Source organism: Boleophthalmus pectinirostris, unplaced genomic scaffold (assembly GCF_026225935.1).
Source record: "Boleophthalmus pectinirostris isolate CB_2022bp ecotype Guang Dong unplaced genomic scaffold, ASM2622593v1 HiC_scaffold_16, whole genome shotgun sequence".
NCBI classification, from domain to species: domain Eukaryota; kingdom Metazoa; phylum Chordata; class Actinopteri; order Gobiiformes; family Gobiidae; genus Boleophthalmus; species Boleophthalmus pectinirostris.
The window spans coordinates 25490127-25503450 of NW_026571095.1; the positions used below are offsets into that span (position 1 = coordinate 25490127).

Here is a 13324-nt window from a genome sequence, read left to right on the forward strand (position 1 = left end):
GTGTCCCTGATGCTCTGAGGTTTTTCTTTTCTTTTATTATTTATGGATTGTGCACGACTAGAGATGTGCGAACTGAATTGCCCTTTGGGGTTAATAAAGTTGTTGACTGATTGATTGATTGATATAATAGGCCCAGGTCCAGTCCACTGACCCTCCCTATGGCCAAATAAAAGTTTTTGATTACAATTGTTGAACAGAATCTTTAGTACAAAACAGGTGTTCACTCTGTTCTAAAGTGGTGTATTGATTTACCACAGCTAGACATATTTACAATATTTACAATTTATATACACATTTTTTTTTATATAAAACAGAAGACCATTGTAGGCACACATACAGCCACAGACTGGGGTGATGATGTCAACATTTTGAGTCACAAAAACGGTCTTAGGTCAGAATCCTCAATGAGACCTTTCGGAGCCAGAGTCCCCGACTGTATATCCAGAATGCCTCCCTCCTCCCTCCTCCTTCTTATCTGTGCCATCAGCCCATCCATCTGAAGCACACTCCACTTTCATACTAGGCAATGTGGGTGAACTGTCTTGTCTAAGGACACAACAACAGTACTAACCATTTAGCCTGATTCATCAGCTGGTTTCACTTCGTAGAAACCGTCTAACCTCGCAGCATTATTATTAATTAATTCGAGTCCTTTTTTAAATTAACCAATCTCTGCTATTTGGTCTTGACATGTAATGCGCTGCTTATATTAAGCTTTTCCCAAATCCCAGCAGGAAGACGGGCAATAACGTGTTTCTTTCTTGATAAAATTCATCAAACATTCTCTTTGTTCCGGCTTTAAATCCTCGATCTCGGGAATCGTTTCCAACACAGAATATATGGCTCTTCACTGCTGGTACCCGAACTGTCACTTTTGAGGTTTTTGCGAACCGTCTAGTGCAGGGGTCTCAAACTCAAATTACCCGGGGGCCACATTAGATCAAATCTGAGTGAGGCTGGGCTGCATTGAGTATTCGATAAATAGCGGTTGCATGAAAAAAAACGCCGTATGTGCACTTGTACTCGTATTAACAGATCCACTTAGACTCGTTACTTCACAACTGCTGTAAGTTTAGTTTTGGGATGTAAACTGCGTTAATAATCTGTTGTTGTGCATGGGCAGCTTCATTTGTCAGTGCAGCCCGCGGTAGGGGGTGAGATTGTCTACCGCGGGCCGCACTGACATTATTCTTTGGAATTAAGTGGAGGGCCGCAAAAAATCCTTCCGAGGGCCGCAGTTGGCCCCCGGGCCGTGAGTCTGAGACCCCTGGTCTAGTGTATTCCAAGTCCTGACTTAGTGGACTCACTGGAAAGAAATGAAATTCAGCGGAGACACTAGGAGGCACCAGTCTAGCTACTAACCACCCCCAGCCTTGCTTAGTTTCTGAGCTCCAGCTTTGACAAATCTACATGGTTAAAGATGTGTCAATGTTCTCCTTAGTTCTTTTAAAATATCATCTTTTTTTTTTTTTTTAAGATAAATATAGAATAGCTGATTATAACCTAGGTTAATGAAAATAACTGAATTGCTGAAAAATTATCTGGTCGACCCACAAACTAAACAATGATCTTGAAAAATGAGAAAGCCGTCCATAGAGATGACTGCTTACAACTACCTTTAACAAATATCTTTAAAAAAAATAGCTAGTTTCCCTTTGAAAACTCATCAGACATAATTGTCCAGCTCTGTGCAATAAGAGAAACTTTAGAAGTCCTTATTAAGATTTACATGATGGAAAATGAACTATTCCAGTTTCTTTGTAGATGAGAAAATTCACTCGGCCATGGTCAAAATGGATTTCTTCACAGTCTGCGGTTTCAGACTTTACTTGTGTGAGCCACGGGACTTTAAACGGGCCTAGTTTTATCTGTTTGAGAAGAAGAAGTGATGAAAATGTGTCTTTTTAAGTGTAACAAAACTTTTAAAGACAGGTTATTATCCAAAATTGACTTTTTGGAGCTTTCTACTGTGTTATAATGTTGTTCCCCCATCAAAAACATGCCTGAAGAAGTTTTAGATGTCATCTCTGCGTGTTTGAGTAATCTAATGATCTCTCCCGGGCCTGTTCGAACCCTTTTTACGATCAGCAGTATGATTCTGTCCAACACTCGCAAGCAATTTTCTATAAATGTGTAAAAGCATGATACAAAACAATATACAACTTCACAAACCTGATGCGATGTGTGGTGGCTTAATTATTGAAATACACGCTGATTTTGTTGATTTTGCATTTTCAGAACAGTAAAAATGCCACATTATGATCTAAATATGTTGTGTGTTAGTAATTAATACCAAAATAAAAGTAAAATCTCCTCTCTTTAAACTTTGATGCCACATTCTTGCAATTATTTTCAATAGTGCACTAAAATGAATGCAGAATAATGATTTCCTTTATGTTTTTTAGGGAAAACTTGGAGTCCCTGGATTACCTGGATACCCTGGAAGACAAGGACCTAAGGTATGTTGTAATGAACTAATGAATATACATTTTGCACCCAGCACATGAACTGTTTACATCCCCAGACAGAGACAACCAGGCCAATAAACAACTTTTACTTGACTGTAGGCGCAAACGACTCCTCTCTACTGCAAGTACTTTTTCAGGTTTTAGTAACACAGTGTCTGTACATGTTCCTGGATGAGTGAAGAACAAAATACTGAACTGAGGTTGAACTATAATAATAGGATTCTGTTCGAAGTTCACTATTTAAATGCATCCGGGTGAACTGACAGAAATACTTAAATATGAAGTGACAAACAAGTACAAGAAAGTTTATACAGCATATATAGGGTTAGTGTTTTTTTATGCAGGATAAAACGAGATTTTGTTGTTTGTGGGGAACTTGTGGTACTGAAAACTGAAAAACTTGTGGTTAAAACTTGTAAAACTTGTGGTACTTGAAACTGTGGTACTTGGTAAAAATTACTTCCTTTCAAATTTCGATTCTGATTCGATAACAATTGTTTATTTTTGTTTGCATATTGTTTGTGATCAGAGGTAGCTCCCTACAATTCCTTTAGTCATCCAGGTGCACTCCATAAAAAGTAACAAAATACTTCTAGATGTAGTTTACTGAAAAAAATTCAAGTGTCTTCTGTTCATTTTTTCATATCAGAATTTCTAGTATCCCCTGGAGGAGTGGCAAATGTCAAAGTCAAATACTTCGTCCATTCAATACAGTTTATTTTTGTTAAATCCAAAATCACAACAGCACTTGCCTCTTAGGACTTAACAAGATGTAATCAAGAGAAAGATCGATTTGACCGACGGAAAGTTAGAAAATCAAACAGTGAAACAGTCACCGGTCAATAACAGACAGATTCACGCAGATTCACCAACATCTTGTCAACTACTTTTCCAAACCTCCATTATTTTACTAAGTTGTTCTTAGATAAATACAAAGTTGTAATTGAAGTAGTCTGGTCTGCTCCTGTCTGCTCCTGTCCTTGCTTCTGTCTGTCCTGCTCCTGTCTATCCTACTCCTGTTGTTGTTGCTCCTGTTGTTGCACCTGTCCTACTCCTGTCTATCCTACTCCTGTTGTTGCTCCTGTTGTTGCTCCTGTTGTTGCTCCTGTTGTTGCTCCTGTTGTTGCACCTGTCCTGCTCCTGTCCTGCTCCTGTCCTGCTCCTGTCTATCCTACTCCTGTTGTTGCTCCTGTTGTTGCACCTGTCCTGCTCCTGTCCTGCTCCTGTCCTTGTTCCTGTCAGCCCTGCTCCTGTCTGTCCTGCTCCTATCATTGCTCCTGTCCTTGCTCCTGTCTTTGTTCCTGTCTGTCCTGCTCCTTTTCTTGCTCCTGTTGTTGCTCCTGTCAGCCCTGCTTTTGTCTACCCTGCTCCTGTCTGCTCCTGTCCTTGCTCCTGTCTGTCCTGCTCTTCTTTTTGCTCCTGTTGTTGTGCCTGTCTACCCTGCTTCTGTCTGTCCTGCTCCTGTCGTTGTTCCTGTCTGTCCTGCTCCTCTACCTGCTCCTGTTGTTGCTCCTGTCAGTGTAGCTCCTGTCTGTCCTACTCCTGTCTTCCCTGCTCCTGTCTATCCTGCTCCTGTCTGCCCTGCTCCTGTCAGCGCTGCTTCTGTCTGTTCTAGTCCTGTATGTCCTGCTCCTCTCTACTTTACTCCTGCCTACCTTGCTCCCTTTAAATCTGTCTGTCCTACTCCTGTCTGCCCTACTTCTGTTCTTGCTCCTGTCTGCCCTGCTCCTGTCCTTGCTCCTCCCTGTCCTGCCCCTGTTTGTGCCCCTGTCTGTGCCCCCGTCTGCTCTCCTTCAGTTTAGCCTCATCAACAGTCTGTGGTCTTTAGCTGACCACAGAACCTCTGCACTAATGTCCAAATGTGCTGTGGCTGCTGCCTCCACTGCACCTCTTTCTCTTCTCTTTCCTTTTCTGCCTCCTCTCTTTTTTTCTCTCTTTTCTCTATTTCTCTCTCTCTCTCTTCCTCTCCTCTTTCCTTCCTATCTCTCTTACTCTCCGCCGCTTTCTCTTCTCATCCTGTCTGCCTTTCCCTTTTCATGTCTCCCCCATTTCTCTCTCCCTTCTCTTTCTCTCCAGCCCTCATTCTTATTCCCCTCTCTTTCTCTACTCTGTCCTTCTCTTTCTCTGTCTCTCTCTGTCTGCACTTCCCTTTTCATGTCTGCTCCATCCCTTTTTCTTTCTCCTTACTCTTACCCTCCAGCCCTAATCCCCTCTCCCGTCTCCTCTTTCTCTCTCTTTTTGTCTCCCCCCCCCTCTCTCTCACCCTCCTTCTCTCCTCTTTCTTTCCTATCTCCCTTAATCTGCTTCTTTCACTTCTCATCCTGTCTGCCTTTCCCTTTCCCTCTTTCTCTTTCCCTTCTCCTTCTCTTCCCCTCCAACCCTCATTCGTTCTCCCTTCTCTCTCCCACTCGTTTCTTCTCTCTGTTTCTCTCTCTTCTGTCTGTCTCTCTCTCTCTTTCTCCTTTCTTCTCTCCTCTTTTTTTCTTCATTTCTTTCCTCATCCTGTCTGCCTCTCCCTTTTCATGTCTGCCCCATCCCTCTTTCTCTCTCCCTTCTCTTCCCCTCCAACCCCCATTCTTTGTCCTCTCTCCTTCTCTTTGCCGCTCTCTTTCTCATCTGTCTGTCTCTTTCTCCCTCCCTCCTTCTCTCCTCTTTCTTTCCTATCTCCCTTACTCTGCTTCTTTTGCTTCTCATCCTGTCTGTCTTTCCCTTTTCCTGTCTGCCCCAGCCCTCTTTCTCTCTCTCTTCTCTTCCCCTCCAACCCTTATTCTTTCTCTTCTCTCTTTGTCTCTCTGTATATTCTCTCTCCTTCTCCTTTTCACTTTCCTCTCTCTGTAACTTTCTCTGCCACCTGCCTTTCTCTGTCTCCTCTCTCCTTTTTCTCTCTGTCTGTCTCTCTCCTTCCCTCCCTCCCTCCATTTCTCCCTCTCTTTCCTCCTCATCTCTCTCTCTCTTCCGTTGCTCTTCTGTCAGCACTGATATAAAGGGTCTGATACACCTACTCACACAGCATCAGCGCGACAAGACTCTTCCGGCTCCGCTCGTGTCTCGCTTACACAATTCTACAACTTTAATCTTGATATAAGCAATTTTTACTTCACTTTTTTATTTTTTATTTACTAGACTTAGATTATTCAATTTATATCTTTATGTCATCTGTATCAGAACTGCTGTGTGGTGTAATTTTCTAACTCTAAGAGAAGTCTTTTACACATTTTCAACTACAAAACCAGTCAAAGAATCCAAGTGTTGTGTTAAAGTTATTCCAGTGTGTCCACAAATTAATTACATGACAGTGTTAATTACAGTGTATGTTAAAAAATAGATTTAGATGATTAACAGTCTGGTCTATTATAAACCATGTGACCTTTTGTTTTTCGTCTGATTTGTTTCCAAGTCAAAACGCCTCTCACATGGTTCCCAGCCCATAGCAACGCATAGCAACCAATAATAACAGCATATCCTGCACTGGACTCAGTATTCAAGGGTTTTTGGGGACATGTGAGATAGATTGGGTAAAGATGCATTTGGTGAGCAGGTAAACAGTTTGTTGAGGGTTTGTTTTGTTTTCTCCAACTTTAATAATCTATTTTACAGTGTGATTTTGACAGTCTCTTGTCAACTCATTACAGGATATGTTCAAAATCCGAAAGAGCCAATATGAGCTCAGAGGTACGGCCATGTGTATCAAAAAGAAAATCAGAACAAACATTATAAAATTTTGTATGTATTTTTAAAGGGGTGGAGCTGTGGAACAACTGTACAGAAGACCTAAAACTGTGTACCACTTTTTTCCATTTTAAAAAGAAGTTTAACTCTGGGCAGATACATGAATTGTGATACTACAGTACTTTGCTATACTGTTACTGATTTGTTTGCTTCCTCTTTCTGTATTTATGAATATGAACTGATTTCAGGATGCTCTGACAAAGGAATAAAGGGTAAGGGCATAATTAGCTCAAGCTTCAGCCTACACCTTTTCAGTCTGTGTATGTTAAATATGGAATAATGTCCGAATATTAAGGGGTGTTAAGACTGCAGACGCTATCTCGGCTTATATCTTGATCCAAACTCGTTATAAAGGGGATATACCTGTGAGGAAATTAATTAATCAATCAATCATAGTGTTCTTGAGTACGACAGAATGATCTCTAATCCAAAATATATATTTAAAGGGCCCGTATTACTCTATTTTCTAATCTGTTATAATGTTGTTTCCTCATCAAAAACAGACCTGGAGTTGTGTTTTGTTTCATTTCCACATTTTCAACACACAAACTCTGCATATTTAGGTTTTTCTCTCAAATGGAAAACACTGTGTTCCACCTTGTGATGTCTACACCTTCACTAGAAGCATTTGGATAATTTCAGCTCTGGAATCGCCAATCCCTACTGAACTAAAGTTTAAAGTTAGCTGTTAACTTCTACTGCTTCATCATGACATCACGAAGTGGAACAGAGCATTTTGAGCTTTGGAGATGTAGACAGACTTATAATAAAGGGTGAATGAAGCAAAACACAACTCCATGTTTGTTTTTGATCAAGTTACAGCATTCTAACATGGTTTAAAGCTCTCAAGAGTCATTTTTGGGTAATATAGGACCTTTAAATATCATACTGTGGAACATTCAAAGCCTTAACTTCTCCATGGAGACCAGCAGTTAGTGCACCCCCTACCAGAATAGTTACACAGTGAGTGCACCTTTAAATAAAGTTCTTCAAATTTTAAGTTTTCTTTTTGAAGTGAACCAAACTTTTTGAATAGGCCACGAGTTTGTCTTGACATTGGCATCATATTCTAAAAGTACCCAAGTTGACTTTCTGAACCGCACATTTGAAGAGCTCTGTTTATTCCTTTCAACATTTAAAAAGTGACTCCGAGACACCTCTAAACTCAACTGTTTCAACTTTATAACGAGGAAACTTTTTTATCTTCGGATTTATTTGACATTTCCGAAAACCGCTTCCGAAATTATTCCACATCATGTCTACAAAGTCGTATTTACTGCTGAGTTTTTTTTGGATTTGCTGTTTGTGAGAGATGATAAAATTCTGACATTGTCCTCGTTGGTGTCAGGGTCACTCAGTTTTGGCTTGGCTTTTATCAGCAGTTCGATCGGTCTCATGCATGAATCCCTCTCTGCCCCATCGCTCTCTGCTAACAGCTTTCCCATGCCGTTAATTCTGGATCTGGATGTGTGTGTTGAAATAGCTTCACTGGACTGGGGCTTATCTCTGTGGCACAAGTGGGCCTCTGGGTTTACCAACACTGCTCCTCTGTGAAAAACAAATTACCAACGCCACGCATCTCCCGCCATGCGTTCTTCATTCCTACCACGCTATTTTTTATACGTTATGCTCTTTATCTTCATCCGTGCATGCATTATTATAATATATGTGCATTGGATTTTATAGGCAAATGTAATATATGCATACAATATGACCTTGCTACGTAGCAGATGCTAATAAGTATTTAACCTTTATTATTTGCATTAGCTGTATCTTTGTGATCTTTCTGTTCCTGTTCAAAGTGACCCTAGGTAGTTAATTCTGTATGCTATATGACACTCAAATATGATGTTTTTAGCTGATAATGTAATAGAAAAGCACAGTTCATTCATATGAATAAATAAATTTAACTTTTTACCCCTTGGACGCCTACTTGGAACAACCCATACATATATTAGTGTGTATGGGTTGTAGTGGCCCCCGCCTATCACAGCCTCTGTTTACATGTGAAAAACCGAGCCATTTGTAATGGTCGTCAAATCACGTCTTTAGTGATACAGCGGAGGTGTCAAAAGACGTCATTAAGAAAACAAGGGAGGGTCATCAAATGTAGTCTTCATGGGGGAAAGAGTTAAAGGTACATTTTGTAACTTCTGTTTTTATTGTTCGCAAACTAGGAAGTAATGTTGGTGCACTGTTGCTGCTAAAAACTCCAACTTGGTATCTGAAAGTTGTGAAAAACGCTTATAAACTCACTGTAGTGAATAATTAGGGCATTAGGAAAGTAGGGATGTAACAATAATGGAAATATCGTGATATCGTATCGTCAGAAGTCTCACAATAATATCGAGAGCTGTCACAATATATCGAAATATAAGATTGTTTGTTGCGCCACGGACCAGTTTTATATCAGAAAATATTTCGCGGACTGGAGGAGGTTGGTTGGGTGGCGTGGTGCGCGGTCTGGCGGCATGATTAAGTCCTGGCTAAATACTATTTTAGTTCTGTTTTAGACCTGTCTTTAGGCCTGTTTTAGTCCTGTTACTGCGTGGCCTCAAATGTACCACAGCATGATATTAAACTTATTAGTTTTTGTGTTTTTATTAGTGATGTAACAATAACCGAAATATCGTGATATCGTATCGTAAGTTCTCAAAATAATATCATGGACCATCACAATATATTGAATTACAAGTCTCTTTGCTTAAATTGAGTTATGGTGCAGCAGTAGCTCAAAAAAGACAGAGGGGACTACATAGAACATGATTCTTTGCTTCATTTCAGTGTAGACTACAAGAAGAACAGTTCTAAGCACTTATAAGGCATAGTTCTTTGGATTAAGTCTTGTTTTAGCTGTTTAGCCTCCACAAAATATTGCACTGTGAGATGTATATCGTGAAAATATCGTACCAAGAGGTTTGGATATTGTTACATCCCTAATCGTGAGCCTCCCCACCATATTGCAATAAATATCGTACCGTGAGGTTCATACAGTGACAATATTGTATTGTGACACTTGGATATCATTACAACCCTAGGTTTTATTGCTAAAAATATATTGAAAAACATTTATATTGTGAGAGGACTTGCCTTTCCACTTGGCATCACCTGCTTTATTGAAAGGCAAAGCAATGACATCTTGAACAACCAGGTGGCAGGTCCTTGATCTGAAAAGTTACATAGTGTACCTTTAAAAACATGTCAACATTTATGTAAATATATTAGTGATACTTCTGTTAGTCACAGATTTAACTTTTGATTTGAATCGATACAAAATCTGGTGGCGTTTCATTACACCTGCGTTGAAATGCACTATGTTGCTGAGGCTAAACACTACTTAACCTTTATTACTACTGTGCGAATGTTTACTCCGTGTTGTCCAAGGTGACTTTTTAAATGGGTATTGGAGGTTGTATTTGTTGAACTGGCACCATCACTGCTTTCAGAGGGCACACACTGTTAAAGCCTAATCACTGAACTGCTGATGGGCACCAAAGTAGATCCACTATTTACTCTTTTAGTCATCAGGGTTTTGGAGTGGAGACTGTTGTAGTATGAGCTTCCATCCAGGTTCTGTGTGATAATGAATAGTTTGTGTTCAGTCACTGTGTGTGGTTACAGAGAGTAACCACATATTTGTTTTCAAGAAGATAAGTTAAGAGAACATATGATAAGATAAGATAAGAATTTTTACTTGACTCACATTGGGAAAATTCAACTCAAAGTGCAAGAACAGCTGGAGAAAAGAAAAGCAAATCAAAACAGATACTGTATTTTTTGGACTGTAAGTCACTCCGGAGTATAAGTCACACCAGCCAAAAAATGTGTAATGAAGAAGAAAAAAACATATATAAGTCGCACTTTTTGGGGGAAATCTATTTTATAAAATGAAAGACCATGAACTGACATTTCATCTTGAAAGGCAGAATAGAGAACAACAAACTGTTAATGTCACATATGAACAGTTCTTCAGATAACAATAGCATAAACAATGTAACATAACAAGTTTACCAAACTCTCCATCTCACTCCAAATCACAAAATCCATTGAATTCTTCATCCTCAGTGTCACTTCTGAGCAACTCCGCGACCTCCGGAGGTAAACAGAGCGCTGCTTCCTCTTCTGCGCAGCTGTCGTCAGACTCAGCATCAGTTCCAGTTAGAATTATTCTGACCTTTCTGAATCCTGACAGGATGGTTTCAGTTGTCACTGAAGTCCAGGCTTTGTCCATCCATCCAATGACTTCCAGGAAAGTTACATGGCACACCCTCCAGGTTACTGTGAAGCTGTGTTCTCCATCCCCGCTTTCCACCAGTCCCTCACAAGTTTCTCACTCACTCCAAACTTTCTTTCTGCTGCTCGATTACTGTTTTTGGCAGCAGGACAGTCTCTTTCTGCAGGAGACATGTGCAGTAGAGCCAAGTGACAGTGGTACAGGAGTAATAGGAGTAGCAGATAATGACACGCAACCCTTGAGCGCCCTCTCGCGACTGTCAGTGTGAAAATGTTAATATATAATTCACACCGGAGTATAAGTTGCAGGACCACCCAAACCATGAAAAAAGTGCAACTTATAAACTTTATACAATAACTACAGTAGGGTAAAGGTAGAAGGGTACAAACCTATTATGTTTTGGCTATGATTGGTTATTTAGTGTAAAGCATATGGATAGAATAAAATTAATAGCAAAGAAAGACACTTCTGTAAACTGTGTAAAATTGTTTTTGCTTCCCATAATAACTACACAACTAGATGTACAAGTAAACGAAATGTCCTTTGTGTCTTACTTTGTATCTAAACATTTTGCTTTCTTGTCCCTCCTTTTGTACAGTATTTGACCATGTGTTGTGTTCTCCGCAGGGCTCCAATGGCTTCAATGGATTCCCCGGAGCAAACGGAGAAAAGGGAGCAAGGGTAAGTTGCAAGATCCAAGTCATAAATTATACATTGTACTACTGTCCTACATCAATACCACTTTGATTTGACAAAACCTTTCATGCCTGTATTTTTACACCATCAAAGTTCAATCTGTTGTAAATTAGACATGCTTGATGCTCCAAACAAATTGGGATAACTGTATGATAAATGACAGAAACATTCTGTTCAATACAGTAGTTCTCTGCCATTCGTAAGTCTGTAGATGGGTTACCTAGTTAAAAATTGCATTTAAAATCCCTATACTACAGATTAACTTTAATTACGTACTTCAATAATTAGACTAGACATCAGCCTTTATTTCTTTTACTCATAAATTATAGTTTTTATTGGTCCCAGTGCCCCAATTTGAAATCCATTAAAAGTCCTATATTACTGGCTTGAGAGCATTAAGCCATGTTTTGTTGTTGTTAACTTCTCAAAAACAAACTTGGAGAATGAATTTAAAAGTAAATTTTTTTTAACTTCCAACTTATAAACTCATTATAGTGAATAATTAGGATGTAGGAATATGTTAGGAACATGGGGGATAACTTTGGACCTCTGTAAATGGTTTAAAATTACATAAATTATTAGACCACATTTTTATCATTGGTGAATCAGGGAGCAATGCTGGTGCGCTATTTGTATTTTGTTTTTTTTTACCATGTGAAACTGATTATAACTTCTCAAAAACTGATAATAACTTCTCAAAAACAAACCTGAAGTTGTTTCGTTTCATTCACATGTTTGAGTAATCCTTTATTATAAGTCTATTTACATCTCCAAACTTTGTACCACCTTGTGATGTCATGAAAGGGTAGTTTTCAAGTTAACAGGTACCTTTTACCTTTAGGTTACGTTTACACTGAAACGAATCATCATATCACCGTATCGGAAACGATTTGTGTCCAGAAGCATTGTTTCTGTGTCAGCAAGCCTCCCTATCCCCACAGCTTTGAGCATATTTGTTTAAGTTTTACAGAAATTAAATTTAAAACCACATGGCTAATTTGCATAAACGAAAAGCTCAAAAAACAGCTCGCTCCTTGTGCCCTGATGCAGTTCAGCTTCTGCTGTACTAAAGGACACGACTCAGTGTTATATGAGTGTTCTTTCTGTGACAGAGGGGTGTTCTGCTGATGGTGAGTCTGTTCTGTGCTTCTGTCGCGTTGAAGATGGTTCATGTTAAAGTTTTCAGAGATTATACGTCTGCAGGTCATACGCATAGACTGTATATATGAATGGACATATATTCTAGCCTCTTAGCGTTTTGGCAGTGAATTACTTCGCGGTGCATAGAACTGCATAGCTGGCGGCACGAGATCGTTCAGTCTCTGGAGTCGTTTTCCGGATTAGTGTGGACGAACACTGCATCCACAACGAAAACAACTCGAATACGAACTAGTGTGGATGAGGCCTTGGTTCAGTAGAGATTGGCGATTCCAGGGCTGAAATTTTCCAAATGATTCTAGTGAAGATGTTTGGAGTTTAACAAAGCACAGTGGAGCACTTCCCGTACCACATGACATCACAAAGTGGAGCAGAGTGTTTTCTGTTTGAGAGAAGAACTCGGCCTGAATGTGCATTACATGTTTGTGTGTTGAACATGTATGAATGAAACAAAACACAACTCCAGGTATGTTTTTGAAAAGGAAACAACACGATAACAGAAAATACAAAACAGAACAGAAAGAGAAGAGAAAATAGGGTAATATGTGCCCTTTAAATCTAAGTTAAATCTTTCCACTGTACACTTAAAATTACCACGCATTACTTGCCCTGAAATAGCCCTGCTTGGTCCAAACCTTGACTGCTGCTGTCTGCCGTGAAATCCCATCTGAAGACTTCTAAATGAGTTTTTTTTAGCCGTAGTGAAGGTTAGCGGGGGTAATGTTGACAAGACAGCCTCATTTGTTCCTCTTGCAGACATAAAGATCCTCCCTCCTTTTCCCCCGTCTCTCTCTCTCTCCCCCTTCACCTGACAGGCTAGTTTCACCTGTCAAGTGCCTCCGAGGCGCCACTTACCGGAACCGTTTGATTATTTATTTTCGTTTCTATTTTATATCCAAGACTCGGTGCCCTGTAGCCCGCACTCCTGTCTGATCCTCAAGTATATTTTGTTATTAGGAGATTGAACTTGTGAGGGATGAAAAGGCTTTTAGTGTTGCCAATGAGATGTATTGCTTTTAATATTTTTTTGCGTTCACTT

The 13324-nt window shown here is 39.7% G+C and overlaps 1 protein-coding gene across 1 annotated transcript in view; it reads left to right on the plus strand.

Moving 5' to 3' along the window:
• The window catches only part of LOC110153471 (collagen alpha-1(XI) chain-like), a 214237-nt gene that overhangs the window by 113872 nt on the left and 87041 nt on the right, over positions 1–13324 (plus strand). The window contains 2 exon segments of the mRNA XM_020917373.2: positions 2406–2459; positions 11059–11112. Coding sequence (XP_020773032.2) covers positions 2406–2459; positions 11059–11112 — 108 coding nt within the window.